Source organism: Polyergus mexicanus, unplaced genomic scaffold (assembly GCF_030449975.1).
Source record: "Polyergus mexicanus isolate NDT 795.1 unplaced genomic scaffold, iyPolMexi1.0 SCAF_5, whole genome shotgun sequence".
Taxonomy (NCBI): domain Eukaryota; kingdom Metazoa; phylum Arthropoda; class Insecta; order Hymenoptera; family Formicidae; genus Polyergus; species Polyergus mexicanus.
This window is the reverse complement of record NW_027223325.1, coordinates 11720557-11739734: the sequence shown is the minus strand read 5'-3', so window position 1 is coordinate 11739734 and position 19178 is coordinate 11720557. Positions and strand designations below refer to the sequence as shown.

At 33.9% G+C, this 19178-nt stretch overlaps 2 protein-coding genes and 1 long non-coding RNA gene across 11 annotated transcripts; 1 reads left to right on the top strand and 2 right to left on the bottom strand.

Moving 5' to 3' along the window:
* Nucleotides 1–339: 339 nt before the first annotated feature.
* Elgi (E3 ubiquitin-protein ligase NRDP1 elgi) lies at nucleotides 340–5496 on the bottom strand. 5 transcript variants are annotated; one of them, XM_070295290.1, is made up of 5 exons: nucleotides 5477–5496; nucleotides 4507–4872; nucleotides 4061–4212; nucleotides 2678–3283; nucleotides 340–2581 (listed from the first exon to the last, which is right to left on the bottom strand). In XM_070295290.1, exons 3-5 carry the CDS (start codon nucleotides 4148–4150, stop codon nucleotides 2312–2314), a joined length of 966 nt encoding a protein of 321 aa, XP_070151391.1. In that variant the 5' UTR covers nucleotides 4151–4212; nucleotides 4507–4872; nucleotides 5477–5496; the 3' UTR covers nucleotides 340–2311. The 5 variants fall into 5 exon arrangements, with proteins under 5 accessions (XP_070151391.1, XP_070151390.1, XP_070151392.1 ...); XM_070295289.1 differs by lacking the exons at nucleotides 4507–4872; nucleotides 5477–5496 and having other exon boundaries at nucleotides 4061–4217; XM_070295291.1 differs by lacking the exons at nucleotides 4507–4872; nucleotides 5477–5496 and having other exon boundaries at nucleotides 2678–3265; nucleotides 4061–4217.
* A 440-nt stretch (nucleotides 5497–5936) lies between these two features.
* LOC138933365 (solute carrier family 15 member 1) lies at nucleotides 5937–19082 on the top strand. 3 transcript variants are annotated; one of them, XM_070295993.1, is made up of 10 exons: nucleotides 5937–6043; nucleotides 8442–8482; nucleotides 14533–14611; nucleotides 15070–15298; nucleotides 15591–15859; nucleotides 15943–16025; nucleotides 16426–16842; nucleotides 16949–17183; nucleotides 17254–17867; nucleotides 18265–19082. In XM_070295993.1, the coding sequence occupies exons 1-10, from the start codon at nucleotides 5992–5994 to the stop codon at nucleotides 18439–18441; spliced, it is 2196 nt and encodes a 731-aa protein (XP_070152094.1). In that variant the 5' UTR covers nucleotides 5937–5991; the 3' UTR covers nucleotides 18442–19082. The 3 variants fall into 3 exon arrangements, with proteins under 3 accessions (XP_070152094.1, XP_070152095.1, XP_070152096.1); XM_070295995.1 differs by lacking the exons at nucleotides 5937–6043; nucleotides 8442–8482 and adding exons at nucleotides 10965–11071; nucleotides 11203–11447 and having other exon boundaries at nucleotides 18265–19080; XM_070295994.1 differs by lacking the exons at nucleotides 5937–6043; nucleotides 8442–8482 and adding an exon at nucleotides 10960–11447 and having other exon boundaries at nucleotides 18265–19080.
* Nucleotides 14941–18770, bottom strand: LOC138933369 (uncharacterized). Of its 3 annotated transcripts, none has more exons than XR_011446949.1 (5): nucleotides 18150–18770; nucleotides 17223–17948; nucleotides 16559–17080; nucleotides 15571–16108; nucleotides 14941–15327 (listed from the first exon to the last, which is right to left on the bottom strand). It is a non-coding gene; the product is annotated as an uncharacterized lncRNA (long non-coding RNA). The 3 variants fall into 3 exon arrangements; XR_011446948.1 differs by having other exon boundaries at nucleotides 15571–15835; XR_011446950.1 differs by having other exon boundaries at nucleotides 15571–15835; nucleotides 17223–17942.
* Nucleotides 19083–19178: the final 96 nt, after the last annotated feature.

Below are 19178 nucleotides of genomic sequence, written 5' to 3'. Positions count from 1 at the left end.
AGTGCGATGAATAAATGTATGTTTGTATAAATGCATGTCTGCCGTAACATAACGCGAATCATATACGATCTGTGTTAAAAAAAGGTCAAGAGTATTATAAAAGTGCAATCGTGGAAATTATATGTATAAAAATGAAGACGTTAATTTAATAATAGAATAAATTATGCTTCCCGAAAAACAATTGGTAAAACAAAGTCATGTAAATGTCAAATCCGTAATTTAAAAAATGATGCATGCATGAAACATTTTCCTTATTCAAAAAATTTTGAGAAAAGATAATCGGTTTTTATTGCAAAATAATTGAAAACTTTAACGATTGTAATTGAACTTGATATTTGAAAAATGTAGGTCTCGAAAGAGTATAACGAAAATAACATCTTTTACTAAAAGCCATAATTCACTATAGAAGCGATAGAAGCGATTCTTGCAACGTCAAACGCCAACATTTCGCGATTTATTGTTGATATGCTGTATTTAATACAGACCACGCGTATATTATTTGTTTAATTGATTCAATCAGGTTCCATCTATTGCACGTAATTCAAAACGGGATTTGCGAATTTTATTACATCGTTCGCAAAATGAGATAAAAGATAAAAATATAAGGTATATTAAATCATTTATGATATGTAAAAATCTGATTTATTACAATTATTATATATATATATAATCAGAGTCGGTTGATCGAATTGTCTTACTACAATTTCTAAATATATAATAGTATGCTTAAAACTTTAATTCATGTTCAAATTCAGTATTTCATGATTAGTGGCATTTATCAAGCAATATAACTTATCTGACAAAAAAGATACAAAAGACAATATACAACTCTCTTTTTCTCTCTCGCTTTTTAATAATATTCAGTATATTCGTACTCAAATTTCATTTTCTCTGAAGACTTATTGGAAATAATTAACAAGATTTATTAACACAATCAGAGATTTTTCAACTCCAACTTATTTAAATATGTCAATCCTATCTCTTTTATTTATGTTGTGAAAATAAATTACAAAATTATCTCTCATCGAAAAGGAGATAGACTTCTAACGATTTGTTGACCCATTCTGTTGTAATATAATTACGGCAAGATAAAAAAGACGAAGAAGCATTTGACATTACGCGACTCGCAAAGCATAAATCAGGATGCTATGAAATATAAAAGCTAATTAATTATATATATATATATAATGATTAATTTATGCAGGTCTCACCGCTATATCGAATGATAATTTAATGATATATTATTTGAGAGTTTTAAACTTGATTTACTCTTTAGCAAACGGCACTCTAGTATGATGATGTGACAAGTGTAATGTGCCATCGACCCGGAGCAATCAAGCCACATGTTTCGTGTGCTTCAACAAAGGATTATCAACAATTTTAAAAAAATGCTTGAATTCGTGCGATATGTGAAAAAAAGAATAATAGTGATTGGCTTGGACAGTTTTGAATTTTCGAGCAAAAAAGTTCCGGAAAATAAGAATAAGAAAAAGATCGCAGCTTTTGACATACATGAAATGTTTAAAAACGAATTATATCGTAGCAAATGCGTGTACCATTTCGAGATCTCATGCTTGAGTTATTAAACCACTAGTGGGAATTCTCTTTCTCCCCCCCCCCCCCATCGTTTATTCTTTCTAAAGTATTATTAGTAAAACATATATTTCTAAATATCTGTAAACGATCCTGAAATGAACGATAAACGGACCATCGACGAAAAAAATATACAATTCGATCGATTGACCGGCCAAAAGAGGAGAGAATGGTCGGTCATTTATCACGCAATTTTAAGAGGTTTCTCACCGAAGTGGTATATCACAGTGCAACGATCCAGACACTCGATTGAGTTTTCCTGTGTGAAAGTGCGATCGAGGTAACTGATAACGGCAAGCCGAATAGAGTGTTTTGTATGAGTTACTGGGTTTACCGCCTCGATTACAGTTACAGCCCCGATCTACTCGATGTATGTGGCAATCGCGCCTCTAGAGTTACGTATCACATGGGACGACGGTGTGCGCATCATCGTTCGTATACTCGACGGCTTCGATTCGGAATGAATTCGCAAGAACAACCATGTAATCTTACGTTTCCAACCACGCGAGTATTCCGTTAAAGAAATTGTCCGAGTAAACGTCCTTGACGATCGGATATTTCTCGAATCAATCCTCTAGAACAATCCATGCCGATTCGCAAATAATGAAAGAACAAATTCCGAAATGCTATCCTTTCACATTTACGAGACGATATCGATGATCTTGGCTTTATGTGATGTTGAATCAATAGTCGTATTCATCTACGACATCCAATGACTCTATTCGATGCCATGCGCAAAGATCATCACTAGCCCTGGCTCGACCATCATATCCTCCGGCATGTGTGTATTATCACAGTGGAGGACCAGCACCGCTTGCTTGCCGGGCACTCTCTTGCATACGTAATTGTCGTATTGTCGTCGAGAGTTTTGTCTGGTCTCGAGGGAATTCAGACCGGGCGGCCATTTCCGCTCGTGGCAGTTCTCCATTAGCTCGTCAATTACGTGAGGCGGACAATTGTACTCCGACAGAGTTCTCTTTATCATTGTCTGTAAACGAATAAAAGCAAAATCTCAAAATGAGCAGAAATTGCAACGTTGTTTACGTCAAAATATCTTGGCGATTGATAAATTAACGAATCGCACCTGCAGCAACTCGTCGGGCGTGGAGATCATGCCGCCCCATCTAGTAACCCTGGCGCGCGGAAGGGTCGCGGACCATCTGACGACCTCGTCCCGCTCCATCTGATCAGCGATCGCGCGCATCGCCGGATTCGACACCCTGAGGGCGCGCATAAAGTCCTTGAGCAAATAAATCTCGCGTTTGTGCTCGTTGATCTGCATCTGCTGCTCGCCGAGTTCGCGTTTCATGTCGGCCAGCTTCTGTTGCTGTGACTGTATCAGATTACGCAACTCGCGCACGCAGTTATGATCCTTGAGCTCGTTCTTGGGGATGATAAGGCTGCAACCCTGCTCGCACAGCATTGGTCTCTTCGGATTATACTCGCACTGTTCTAGGTGCGATGCCAGACTGTCCAGTTTAACTATGGCATTGCAACCGTACACAATGTTGTCGCAATTGATGCACAAGCGGGCCAGCAGGTTTCTCAGGATTCTAGGAACCGCTCTGAGCTGAGCGGATGTGATGGGTGTACGATCTAGGGGGCAAGTGGGCTGACGGTTTATCCACTCGTTGATGCAAGAGCGACAAAAGGCGTGCTCGCACACTGGTGCCTGTAACACATTGCTCACCTGCAAGTCCTCGTAAGCTGCCACAATTTCATAGCATAAACAAGTGTATATAAAATCTCCCGTAAGATGGATTGTGAATTTTTTAAAAAGAACAAAATACAAATGAATATTATACAAAGAATCTTTCCAAGAATTAGAAAATACATGAAATTTGCAGATGACATTATGGAAAATACTCAAGTTATACGAGAGGTGACGGTTTCGATATTTTATATGTAAACATTTTGCATAAGAAACATTCGCTTGGTTTACCAAACAGTAAACGCTTGTAAAAGATACAAATATTATATAGATAAATGCAACCGCGCGATAACGACCGATAATAACACCGAACGTGATAAAAGCAACGAGTCAAGCTAACCTATATACGCGGATACGTGACTCGGTTTACCTCAATATCGAAGCAAACCAAGTATAGACGATGACAAAGGCAACAACGAGAAATGTCGTAAAGTATGTAGCGAGGTGTATCTCGCGTGAGATACGCATCTGACAAATCGCACGCTGCGGAAAACCGTAAAATCTCGCCATAGATCCGTCAGTCTCATCAATCAAACCTGGTAAAAATATCCTTCCATCTTTTTTTCTCTTCTCAATTTTATTCTTCTTCGAAAGAAAAAATATTTTTCGCATAACTTTGTTTACCCTGTCGAACTCTCGTAAAATTCGTCCCGCATAACACGCGTTTGGAGATGCGGAATCGTTAGGTTAGGTTAGACGGGGGATGAGACGGACCACGACGAGATTCCCCCGACTCGAGCATGTGCGTTGTCCTACCTGTACGGGATCCTCCAGCACGCCGGAGCATATTGGACACACGAGCTCCTCGTCCACGTCGCCCTGGAAGCGGTTCACGTCGAACCCCATCGCTCGCTGATGCGTGTGTCGCCTCCTCGTCGCCTCTCGCGCAATCCTCGTTCAGGAACGGACTTAGTTAGGCCCCCAGCATCCAAAGAGAAAGAGAGAGAGAGAGAGAGAGAGACAGATAAATCATTTTTAGTACCCTGCGCGCGGATTTTTTTTCTTCCTCGAATATTTCACGCACATAATTTTAGATACGCATTTCCATTGTTGTATATTAATAATTTTAATAAAAAATTTTTAATTGCTTTATAATTATTTCAATGTAATTGAGATATCTACGAGATTATATGATGAGCTTCGAAAATTTTGATATATTTACTGCAATTAATCCTGTTACTAACTCTTTCACGTGGACTTACAGAGGTGGAGGAGCATGCCCTCGGTTGAATTTAAATAGCGCATAAAATCATCGATCGCGCCAGGAGTTCCATGACGATTCCGTATATATATCGACATGAAAATCTATATAGACTTCGACGGGCACAAAAGACAGCACTGAAGAGGACCCCTCCTTCGTCTCTTCCGTTCTCTGGAGCACACGAGTCTCGGACTTCTCGCTACTTCTCTCGTCCCGTGCGGACGGCGACAGTTTTACCGTTATTACTCGCGGGTCCCGTCCGTCCCGTTTTCGCGCTAATCGGCCTGCTGCTCCCGAAACGCATGATCGGAATCAAGCGTCAACATTACGGACGATCGAGAGAGAGTCGTTCTTTTTTTCAAAAATTCTTTTCATTTTATTAAGAAAAACTGTCTATAGAATATAATTGATGAGAAGTAACTTTCGATTCTATATATATATATATATATATATATATATATATATATATATGTACATCAAGATATCCGAGGTATCCACATGATGTTGAACCGGCGAAAATTTTTTGAAATACATTCTCTCTCTCTCTCTCTCTCTCAGAAAGTAAAAGACTTTGTCTTTATAGTAGATTTTCTTTTATTCTCGAAAAAAAAATTATTTTAAAAGATTAAGATTCTTTTTTTAAGTTAGTCAACCGATATAGAGTTTGTTTTGACACATTGCAATATCCTTGATGATGAATAAACTCTCGCTAGTCGAGATGATCAAAAGTTGCTCTTATGATTAGCGGCTTAATCTCTTGCGTTTTATGACGATAATTTTTAACATTAACTCAATGCTGTTAAGCTTATCGTTAGCGATAGATCGATTAGCTCCATAGACTCTCGATAACATGGATATACGATTGGATTTGATCGTTGGACATGTTTTTCTTATACGCCACTTTCTTATGCTCGTCATTTAACAAGACGACACGTTGTTCCTTGTAAAAAAAAAAAAAAAAAAAAGGATACGCTCCGCTGATTTCGAGCTCTTCCGCATATAAACGATGGATAGGAGGGTGGGTGAATACACTTGATCGAGACGAGAACAAAGCTGGAAAAAATATTATCTTATTTTATATCATCGATATGATATACGAAGGATTTTCTTTTATTACTTGCAGATTATCGAACTTGATTGTTGTAAATTAATAAATTTTAATCATTGATTATTATATGTAATATAATATACAAAACCGAAACTTTTGCAGCATACTGATGCGAAAAAGTCACACGGTGATTCACGTCGCGGAAAATCCAAAACGTCAATGATTGATTTTTCTCCGCGTTAATACGTGGACTCTCGAGATTTTCGAGCAGAGTACGCGATAAACTCGTGTCCCGGTAATCCGATTTGTTCAGATCTGAAGGTTTTGATAGATAAGATGAAAAGGGGAGAGAGATATAGTCTACGCAGTCGGTACTACGAAATGACGGATCAGTCATTGTCACGAGAGTAAGCTGGACAGAACAGAGAATCGGTGAAGATGAATACCTCGGATGTAACGAAGAGAAAGAATTATGAAAACGAGATTCAAGGTATCTAATCGTTTAAAAAAAAAAGAAAGAAGAAATAAAAAAAAATTTTTTTTTCCGCGTCTTTTGATCTCCATTAAATAAAAAAATTAAATAAAGTAGCTATTTTTTTACATTAAATTAGAAAGATAGAGAAACATAGAGAGAAGAAAGAGAGAAGATCGCTGTTTTCTCAATCTTTAGAAAAATTATTCGATCACTGTCCATTGTATATATGTTTAGTTTCACTCACATCAATCGATCACGTGTGATCTACGCTTTTGTTGAAACGGGAACACGCTTTCCTTCGGTAAATTTCCGTAATCGCATTATTGTGCTTTCGATAATGAAAATAAACATCTTTCCGCAAATCAAATATTTTTCCAGTTCCTGTCAGGCATAATTGTAATCGATCGTTTCACGTTCAAATTACAATTTGATTAGAATGATCAATAAATTTCAATGATAGAAACGTATATATCAAGTTGTCAATTAAATAATTAAATTCTTGATAAATATATAGATGAGAGTTAGAGAAATAAGATCTAAATAAACACTAACGAAATGTAAGAGTAATATTTAATGTTACAAAACATTTTATCCATATTTGCGAATATGTAAGCTAATTAATTCGATCAAATGTTTATTTAGATTATCCAAGTATGAATTTCTTATCTCTCACAAGTAGAAAACTGATTAGCCAATCACATCCATTTAAATAATTTATAAACTCACGAACGCGCGCGAGCAATCACAAAATTGCTCTTAAGATATTATTTAAATTATAATTATCTTTCAATTGCAACAAAAAGTACAATTTCATTATTTATCGTTAGACGGATAAGTAGAAAAGCATTGAAAAAATAATAGATCTCGATTATTGTAATCGTAATTATTTTAATTTAAGCAGTGAATTAATTATGTAAATAGATCAAACAAACAAAAAAATAGAATAATTTAATTTAAAACTACATGAAAATCTTTTAATCAAGTACGGTATACAATTTGCTTATCTTCCTCCCAAGAATGTTGAGTATTGCATCTATCGCTGATACCCGTCAACAGTAAATAATTGGGGAGTGGGTTGATAATTCTGTCTTTTTTTTTTGTCAGTTTGAAATAATGACATTTATCTTGAAATTGTGGTAATTAATACAGGAAGCGCGATAAGAAATTGTCGAGTAACGGAACGAAGTCAAAAGATGATGCGAACATTGCGCTTGCATTGTTGTTCGCGTGCTATCTGATTAAAAATCCGACATTATAATCGCAGAAACTATAATCTCAAAAAAAAAAAAATAAATAAATAATAATAATAATAATAATAATGATATAAACGATAATGTATTGTAGTTTCGCGAACGGCAGATCCCTCGATATAAATTGATAAAATTTTTAATTGACGGTTTAATCGGGACTCGCGTAATGATCCTTTTAATAGGCGCGTTTGGACCGTGACCTAATTTAAACAGCCGCACACAAATTTCGCCGTTACCGTTATGAATATTAATGATCGGCGCAAATGGTCACCGATCGCTTTCGCTGTATCTACCCACGACTGGCTCCCGCGATTCTCTTACGTAATCATTATTATTTAGCTACTCACAAGTTTTTGCAGATTAGATATTCGCGATTGAATTATAATTTATTTTATTGCTTTTTATGATATACAAAGTGTTGAGAGAAAACATATTTGAAGATTTAGAGAACATGGAGTATACTTAGATAATACTCGATAAATTTTTCCTATATAATATTTCAATTCCCTATCTCTGCTCTTATCTGTTCCTCTTCATCCTTTTTCATTCTATTTGCACAATAAAGAAACGTTATTAAATTGTCAATTAAGAAGGTCTATAATAAATGTACATTAATTAATTAAATTTATTAGATATAAAAAATTGCTCCTATCTCGGTGACAGAATTCATTTTTTTTATTTATGTTCATTAGACATTTTTTTATACAATGGATTAAACGAGCCATTGAGACGATGGTTTAAACTGATCTCTTGAATAAATGCACGATGGTACGGATTATCCAATTTTGTATATATGGTATATTAAATATGGTTATCGTATGATCGAATCTAAAACTCATTAAATCCGGTTTATACCGGTACTCAAAAATTGCGCATGCAAATCTATTATATGATGAATTGAATCGTTCAGATAGATCCCTGCTGAGCGACCATCGAATGAGACAGTCAATGTAACGTGGCTGCTTTCAAAAATTAGCAAGAACGACACTCCTTGTTCTGTTAATTTTCTGGGACAGTCTCTCGATGGCAAAAGCGATTTTTACAATTAGCATTATATTTTATCAATTTTTGATTTCTATATTATTTTTTTCACGGTCTGTCTTAATAATTTGATAAAAGAATCAATTATTCTGTTATGAATATTTATATTTTTTGTGTTTCAGATCATCCGGACAACCAGATCAATGTCGAGGGACAAGAAGAGGTGAGATATAAACTTATTCAATTCGTAAATATTGATGGAATTGGTTTAATGATTTACGTCAAAATATATTTATACAATATACAACAGAGAGCGATAAGATTATATGGGCAGATAAATAGAAATATCAACGTTCATTATATCGGTGCGTACATAATCTTATCAAATAATTTTACCCGTTTCCGGCGCCTTGATGAAAATACGCGCCGCGGCATTACTTTCGCTTTACAGCAATTATACGTTACTTTAAGATCGAAAAGTTATCATTATTACCGCGCATTTAAGCGTGTTGCGTAATCCGCGATGATGCAGTAACGAGCAAATATTGGATGATTGCATAAATTCGTGCCCGATTTAAATATAAACTTCAATAGATTATATTTTAGAGATAACACTTTTATTAATCAATTATATAGTCTCCATTCTTTTCTACAATGGTTTTCCAACGATCTATAAGCTTGTCGATTCCATTTTTGAAGAAAGAACTTGCTTTTTCTTGAAAAAAGTTTGTAAGGTGGTTTTCGACAGCTTCCTCGGAATTGAGATTCTTGCTATTTAAACTATTCTGCAAAGACTGGAACAGATAAAAATCTGAAGGCGCAATATCTGGAGAATATGGCGGATGCTGCAGAATTTCCCATTGCAACTTCTGCAGTTTTTCGCAGCTTATTCCTTTCAGTCGGGAGATGCGGCACCCACGTATCAAACTTGGAAATGTATCCAAGCTTTTTTAAATGACGAAAAGCGGTTGAATTATCGATGTTCAGCCTCTCAGCAATATCCTCAGTTGTAATCCTTGGGTTTCTTTTCACTAAGGCATGCACAATGTCATCATCAATGCCAGAAGGCCGTCCAGAGCGGGGTTGATCCTCCATGTTGAAATCACCATTTCGAAATCTGCCAAACCACTTTTTGACTGTTCGGAGAGCAGGAGCGCGGTCCAAATAAACGCTTTGAATATTTTTTTTGTGCAATCCCAACATTCACGCCTTTCCGAAATTCATATAGCATTACATGCCGCAAATGCACCTTTTCGTTCTCCAATTTTAATGATTTCTCTTATGCACAAATGGACTTATCTGAACAATGTCTGATGCTAAATTGACATAAGACAACGTCATCTATTCGGTGTAAGCAACAATTACCACACGAAAACAATAGAACTCCGCCATGCAGTAACTTAATGCCGTCTATGAAAATCGGGCACGAACTTATGCAATCATCCAATATTTTCGTATGTAACGACCGTTATTAACGAGATTCAACAAAAAGAAAGAGAAAACTAAAAATATGAGAATCCCCATGACATTTTGCCGGCAAAACCGCATGGTCTTCGCACTTCGTGATTTCGAAATCATCGAATAAATGTCTCGCATCGAATTGCGTATCTGCTTTACGACAGATATCCGCAACACGGAGTTCCAGTTTCAGAGTAAATGCGCAAAAAAGTAATAACGTGCGATTTATATATTATATTTTATCAGGAGGGTCGTAAAAATTTTCAATAGCGGTTTCTCAATGTTTAATAAATTTTCCTTGACAAGAAAACTTTAAAGTAGGCGCGATTTAAAAGATTGCGAAAATTAAACTCGATTAATATTCCTTTTTATATGTCGCAGTAGAAATGAGTCTAGATAAACGGAAATTTCTGTGCGTATAATAATATCTATCTCTTGCGATATCTCTCAGTGTAAATAAAAGATACGATCGTAATAATAATTCGATCGCAATCGATTAACGTAATCGTTTCGTACAAAATTGTTCTATACAATAGATAATTTGCAAATAATACATAGACAAAAGAAATAACACATACATGCAATTATCTTACCGGAAAGAGAATCTGAACAAATGGAATCGACGAACACCCGGATTTTCTCCGAATTACAATAATCCAACGCATACTGATAATTATGTATAAAAAATGTGCGGTGTTCTGCCGTTACAAAACTATTACATCATCCTAACAAGATTAGCATAAGAGATGCAATTCTATTATTAGTATCGAAGATGACGTTTACTTTGACATGGATAGATTTGTTTCGTTGCACTGACTCTATTCCATCTCTTCTTTTGCTCTCCTTTTAATAAATTTTATTTATGTATTTATCATTCTTTCTTTAATCTCTTCAGATAGAGAGAAAAGATGAGATAATCAAAAATATCAATTATTGCAAATTGAGATATTTACACCTTTTAGTCTAATTTATTCGTCTCAATACACTCGGCGATAATAATATTCTGAATCGCGAAACCGTAATATCTCGACCTCAAACATGAAGAAGAGAACTGTCATGTTCTGCGCGCACCCTGAGTTACCTGCACGTATATACTTTCACATTGTTCCAAATACTAGCATACTCCACGATGTGATGTACAATACTGTCAGACGTCGAGCGTCTTTTATACCGACTTGGAGATACTCACTATATTACACACTATCGTACGCGATGGAATATATGCCTACCTCTACTCTCTGGTAGCGAACTGTCTTCGCTTGTCAGTCTCGATGTACAAGCGCGTACGAACGGAACCGTCAATGACAACGCGCTCTCGTTCGATGTCATTCTCCGATCTCGTCATCGGTCCTCAGTAAGAGAAAAAATTATTGATACAATGTAATTGGAATAATACATATCCGGAATATAACATCTTTCAAGCATCTTTACATGATATTCGAAGGTATCGCGTATCTTATCAGATAATATTTCTAAAAATGTCAGGAGGACGTGCAAAGGATATGCATAAAATCAACATTTCTAAATATTTGATCTACCAATAAGTTTTTTTCGCTTACTGGGATTGTAAAGCGTCCACGTGCGCCGAGATATCGAGACGAACCGGTTCCTATTTGATGAAGCAATCATACATACCAATTTTCGTGCTAGTGGATCGATATTAATTTGTATAGTCAATTGTGTCTTGATCTCAACTCAACATGGTCGTCAATAAGATGCACGTGCAGCAGGTAAAATTTATTATCATATGTTAATTGTCATATCATGACCAGTCGCTCTATAACTATCAATATACATATACTTGAAATCGTTCGTTAGGTAACTTTAATCATAGCTCAATCAGTCATAGTGTTAGAATAAATTAGACTGGAAATCAGTTTCATTATACCGAAAAAACGCTTTGGAATTTTGTAAAATAAAAATCAGGAAAAAAAATATATTTTCGTTTTATATTTCTCAAAATACATTGTGCAAGAAAAAAATATCTTCTCCTTTATCTGCATTTTTATTTAAGAAATATAACGTAAGACTAATTAAGAATGGCGTGATCCAATTTTCAAATTTTCGAGAAGGTCTCGACTTTTTATTAAAAATCAAGTGGAATTGAATATTGATATTCATTCATATCTTCGTACATCCAAATTTAGTATCTGACTTATTTGGATGGAATAATTTATATATATATATATATATATATATATATATATATATATATATATAGGGTATTGCATATATTATTTTTTAACGATCTCTTGGTTTCTTTGACGAGATAAATATGAAAGCGTCAATAATTTTCAAATTATAAATAATGGAAAAAAAACATTTTTACAAACTAGACTTCGGAAGTCAAATGAATTATGAAACCACATTTTTCAGTTAATTTAGACAGAGTTTGTTTTACATTTGAAGTTTAATTTCAAATACATATATATATATATATATATATATATATATATATATAATGCTATTAAGATTAGAAAGACGAAGATTAATAATGATCTTCTCAAAATATTTGTGAAGAAAAAATGTTGACTTTAAATTTATTAAAGAATCGTTGACAGGTCATTAATTAGGAAATAATGCGATAGTTCGACGTCCTATATATTTTTGTCTCTGTATATCTTTTGCATTCGAGAGACCGATATGTGTTGCGATTTAAATGCGAATCTTAAATCATACCAACAGCTGAATGGCTTTGAAGGATAAATCAGTTTTTAAATCGTGCGCTGTGGTTCACTGACTCAATCCCATTCACCTCGATACATTCTACTAATTCTCTTCATTGCTGATCATTATACTTTCTCTAAGGCACAAGTCTTTCTTTAAGTATCCCGGTCCATTCGTGCGATGATCAACTCGAGACAAATCAATTTCCGCTTATGCAATTATAATGAAAAAAAAATTAGTAATTATTGCCATACTATATCATATATTTGGATCCTTAGATCATTTTAAAATTGTCAGATGAAAGATAAACGTATAGATATTGCAGATAGAGAATATATTTGTAATCGATTGTACAATTCAAGCATCTTAATTGTCGAAGAAGAACACTATTTTACTTCTGGTTCGTAAACATCCTGTATATTCCAATTATTTTTAACGATCCATGAATGTAACGTCGCCTTTGGGAAAACTTGCGTAAGTAATCGGAATTCCAACGTAATTATCGTATATAGGGTGTCTTAAAAATTGTATGCCTCTTTAATCTCACAAATTCTTGGAGTAATATTAAAATTATAAATTTTGTTTTAAAATTACATCAAGTTTTAAATCAAAACAGATTAGAAGAATATACTTAATGTCATCAACATATAATAATATTATACATTATATAAGCAATCCATTTACAATATTTTAAGAACTTTTAATTAATTGTTTATTGATCAAAAGATTATTTTTATTAGAAAAAGATAATGCATTTGCTTTCTTCGAAAATGATTCTAATATTCATTATCAATTGATTAATATTTATTACATTTTTATTATATTATCAATTTTCTGTTTTTTTTTAATCAACATTTAAATATCTGTTTGATGCAAGATTTTCCTTAAATCTAAATAATAATATTAATATTATTGTTTGCGTCATAAAAATTTAATTACAGTCCTAAACTTTGTCGTGTGTGTGTGTGTGTGTGTGCGCGCTCGCGCGCGCGGAAATCTTTATGTGTTAAATGTCATTTAAGGCATAAAGATATATACAATACTTTCCATCGACCGATAGCATATCGCAATGCAATTTGCAATCAAATTTTAACGATGTTTCATGATACTTGCATGCATTATCACGATCTGTCAGAACATGATCGTTATCATTAATAAGTGAATGAGAATTAATGAGAATGTGAAATGAAGTAGAGAGAATTCGTATTAAAGTGAAGAGAATTTGTATTTATTCTATAATTTTATTCATTCTATAATGATTTCTCTTCACGGATTCAAGTTTCTTCTTTGGAATAAAAACATGCCTTGGATTGCTGTATCAAGGTTCTTTGTATAATCCACAAATAATCTTGCTTCTAGAAATCCGTGTCATTGCAAATATGTTATAAATGCTTACTTAAATTAATTTTGCATGAATTCATCGAGAATATGAAAAATATATTCTTAGTTTACAATATATTTTATAAATTTCTCTCTCTCTCTCTCTCTCTCCTGCTCTTAAATCTTCCTACTACTACACATATTTTTCTTATTTCTAAATTTCATTATTTTCTAAAGCAAGCAAATATCAAGGAAAATCTAGCTTTCTTAATTAAAAGGTATCATACAGATCTTATTTCAGTCAAAACTGCATGTTCATTTTGTTATCGCGCTTTAAGTCTTTATCTTCAATCGTTAAATTCATGCTGCCTGGCATTCATGATAGTGCAACTGGCCTTCGCATTTTCTGCTAGAAAATACTGGAAAATGAATGTGCCTGTGCCGTAACAATGATGTTAATCGGGTCAATGTAATGGCGCTAGAAGCGTCTAATGGAAAACGAACATTATTGAATAATTCGAGACGAAAGAAATATCTCATAACCAGAATATATTTTATGTTTGATAATCAAAAAAGTGGATTTTACTTTAATATAAAAATTTTTTTAGCTAAAAAATTTGAAACTACTAAAAAATATATTAATTTCAAGAATTAACTATCGAGATATTTAACTCCAATTTTTCTTAAATTTATGTGTGGCAAAGAATTATCACTTTAAAAACTGTAAAATAGATTATTATTAACAAATAGATAATCATATTAATAAACCAATTTAAAAATCTTATTGAAGCAAAAGAGAATTGAGTTATCTTTTTTAAAATTTTTCAGAAGCTAAAGTATCCTAAATCGGTATTTTTCATTGTCACCAATGAATTCTGTGAGAGATTCTCTTTCTATGGAATGCGCAGTAAGTATATAAATAATTAATATCAATTCAACATATAAGTGCTAACGTCTATCACATTCTGCAACTGCGATCTATGTAATTTAAAAATAGTACTTCAACAATTAGAACAATTGTTCCTAATTATATTCCTACGACTAAAACTAAAGTAATTGTAAAGTAATTGGAAATACTAAATAGAAAATTTAGGGCATATTTATCTTTTAAGGCATATCATCCAGTACTTTAAAAATAAGTATATGGTGCAATTAAAATAGAATTATTGTATTTATATTTAAATGTATATTACATTTAAGTGTATTTTTATATTTTGAATAAGATAATATGTCAATTTTTACTTGATTCTTTAATAGTGAAATCTTGGTGAACTAAGAAACTTAGCGACTTTAATGTTAATGTTAAATATGATTAAATGTCATTTACTTTATTAGACTGTAGATTGATACGTAATTATTTTTCAGCCATCCTGGCGTTGTACCTGCGTGACATGCTAAAGTATAGCAAAAATACAGCCACAATGATCTATCATATCTTCATCTGTTTCGTCTATTTCTTCCCGCTAGTAGGCGCAATCGTGTCTGATTCCTGGCTCGGAAAGTATTACACCATTTTTTTTGTGAGCATTATTTATGCGATTGGACAGCTGATTTTATCTGCAAGTGCGACACCTCCTTTCGGACTGCCCGCAAGGTCGGTATCAGAATAGATTTAAAACGCAACTATAAAAATAAAAATATACGTATTAAAATTAGTACACATTCTATAAATAATCTTTTACAATTTTACAATATATTTTTTTCTTTATATTAAACATATTTTTCAACGTTATTAAAAAAAATACTCCTGAATTTAAATATTACTTGAATAAGACATAAATTTACATATTGTTTATAAATGCTACTTGATTTGGAAACTTATTTTCTATAAATTCTGTCGATAAAGGAAAAATTAAAAATCTCAACTTTTAATTCCAATTTTCCAGGGAATTGTCCATGATAGGCTTACTTCTCATTGCGCTTGGCACAGGCGGGATAAAACCTTGCGTGTCAGCTTTCGGGGGCGAGCAGTTCATCCTGCCTCAGCAGGAACGATACTTGGCAATGTTCTTTTCCCTTTTCTATTTCTCCATTAATACGGGTTCTCTGATCTCCACTTTGCTTACTCCAGTCCTACGCGAGACAAAATGCTTCGACGACGAATGCTTCTCTCTGGCATTTCTGGTACCGGCTATTTTAATGATTATATCGATTGGTAAGAAATGAGATACATTTTATTCCACTATTAAGAAAATATTGTTGGAGAATAGAATTTTATTAACGAAATCTTATTTTCAGTAATATTCGTCTCGGGAACATCAATGTATAAAATAGTGCAGCCTACGGGTAATCTCATTCTCAAGATATCTAAATGCAGTTTCGTAAGTTTTCGCATCATCTCAAAGAATTTTTCACGATTGTCTTAATCATCCCAAAAATTCACAATAAGAATTATATCCATAATCTGCCAAATAAGAGCAAAAGAAAAATTTTATTTTCGAAATACACACAATTTAATCAAATGCAATAATAGTATTGTACGTAGGATAGATTTTCCAATGTAATAATTTTTTACGACTCCTTGGAATTTATGGATTATTGTGATTTTATGAATCTTTTCAATCATTCGTATCGATCTATTCGTATTCTTATATTTCTAGAAATATTTTTATATTTAAGAAATAGAAATTAATCTTTCTTTTTTAAACTTTTATTTCTACGAATTTTTAAATTCAAGTCGGAGATCTTTTAAAGTCTTTTCTTTCTGTTTCAAAAAATTAGCGCGCAATCTTTAATAAAGTAAAGGACAAAGGAAGGAAATGCGATCACTGGCTCGATCACGCCGATGATATGTACGAAAAAAACCTAATTAAAGACATCAAGGCCGCATTGCGGGTTCTAAAATTGTTCATACCGTTGCCAATATTCTGGGCGCTCTACGACCAGCAGGGCTCTCAATGGACGTTTCAAGCAACGCGGATGGATGGTCAGATAGGCAATTTCGTGTTACTGCCTGACCAACTGCAAGCTGTCAATCCGTTACTGATCATCATTTTCATACCCATCTTTGAAACCTGGATCTATCCGGTTTTCGCCAAGATACACGTAATCAACACGCCTTTGAAAAAGCTCGTTGTCGGCGGATTCTTGGCCAGCGTGGCCTTTGTTGCGGCCGGTCTTGTCGAATTGGAACTCGAGGTATTGAAAAAACAATGTTTTCCCATATTATGCAATAATATAATTGATTTCTATATATCATTATAAAATAAACAAATGGAGTTTTGATTTCTATATTTTATTCCAGAAAACTTATCCAATATTACCGTCAGAAGGATTGGCTCAAATCCGGATTTTCAATACAATGAATTGTTCCGTAACTCTAACGAATACGACAGGATGGGAAGTTGAAATAAAGCCGCTGAGTATGTGGTCGGATCTAGAAATAAAAGCGAAAGGCTCGGTTACGTTGCCCTACACAGCGAATTTCACAATGTGCAAAAAAAAAGGCTATGTTACCGATTTAAGTAATGAAGTGTCAGGTAAAAAAATCAGAAATTGTATAGATACTGCAATCTCACCACGTATATTACAAGTAATTCCTTTTATCAGGAGAAATTGTAGCCAACGAAACCACTGCGTTGTCTTGGGTCATAACGCCCGAGGGACTTAAAAATCACTACATAGATGATGTGAATAAGCCGGATAAGGGTAAACCGACAGTTCGCAGTCTCATCTATCTAGCGCCTGAAATGAATCGCCATTCCAACCTGACATTTGTCTATAGCGAATCAAACGAAACGGTATTGTCAATAATGGTCAACAGCTCGATTTTCGCGCATTCGGAGCTGAAACAATTCGAGAAACCAAACAAATACGACGTCTACCTAGATGATTATCTGCTGAAGAAGGAGATGCCCTTTAAACTCGGCGGAGCATACACCGTAGTGGGTAGCTATATGTCCACGGTCAAAGAGGGTAATAACATTGCCGGTGAAGTAATCACGGTCACGCAGCCCAACTCGCTTCACATGGCCTACATGTTGCCGCAATACATCATTATCACGATGGCCGAGGTGATGTTCTCTATAACGGGCCTGCAATTCGCCTTCACCCAAGCGCCGGAAAGTATGAAGTCTATATTACAGGCAGGTTGGTTGTTGAGCGTGGCCTTCGGCAATCTTATCGTGGTGATCATAGAGGGTTCGCGTCCTTTCCAGCGGCAGGTAAGCAATTCACATCCAATTATGCAATTGGTGGACGCAATTTTCCAGTATCCTTTGTTGGGTCCATATTGTTGTCTACAACTTTCACGATACAATCTTAAAATTTTAATTTGACTATCTTTCTTTTATTGAAATCAGCGCAATGAATTTCACAAAATAAATTTCATGATTTTGTTCCGTTCTTATACGAGATTTTTTCACTGGTTAAGAAGTCCAGCATATTTTACATGTTTGTTCTATTATTCGCGTATGTAACATTCAAAATATTACTTAAATTCTTACCTACATTATTTGCAACCGATTATATTAAGGAAAAATTGAGGAATTAATCAGAAGACATCGTCAGGTAAATCGCAGACTGAATTTTGGGAAATCTTTATATTTATTTATTTTGCAGGTCTACGAGATTTTCTTGTATGCTGGTCTGATGGCGGTAGTTATAGCGATATTCGCCGTGATGACCACGTTCTACAAGTACGTGGAAATGCCGGAGGAAGAAGTCAATAATGAGGCCATATCTCTAGAAGAAAAAAAGGGTAATGTTAATCCAACCTACAAAGAGGACGAAAAGTGACGATAAGAGTGGGATGATTGAACGAGAAATCATAATTTTCATGTATTCTCTTATTCGGACGAAAGAAGAAACGCGACAGCTCTGTCAAGAATGTTATCGAGATTCCGTTTCTATCGAACGTCTGAACACATTGTCCTCGAGTGCGACAAAATATGTGAATTTTTCATAAACTCACATGTCTTTCTACAATAGAAATTTCATTTAAAAAAACTTATTACCGACTTGAGAGATATACATCGCGAGAATAACAACTCGACAAAAATTCGTATAATGTGTTTTAAGCATAAAAAAGATGGTAAAATAAATACCTTATATTTTGGAATAATATTTAAAACTACAAAGATTTTATAATTAAGAAACTTTAAGTTTTCATACACAATGTATGCAATATTAAAATAAAATTAACAAATATATAATAATAACGAAGAATAGTGAATATTGTATAATTGATGCGGCAATAATTATAAGATTAGGAATTGTTAGAGATTGAAAAATTAATTATTTAACTTATATGTATGTTGTGCGTGAATGTTGTGAGAAATTTAATAAATAAATGAGAGTGCTATTATAGCTTTGTAAATATGATGACCAATGTTTATATAATCAGAGATTTATGTTCGATGTTATCAGTTTTAAACGAAAGATGTATATAAATGTTTTCACACGAGAAGGAAACGATAATGAAATTGATGACAATTGAAAGATGATTATTTAAATACAAAACACAAAATTGGATA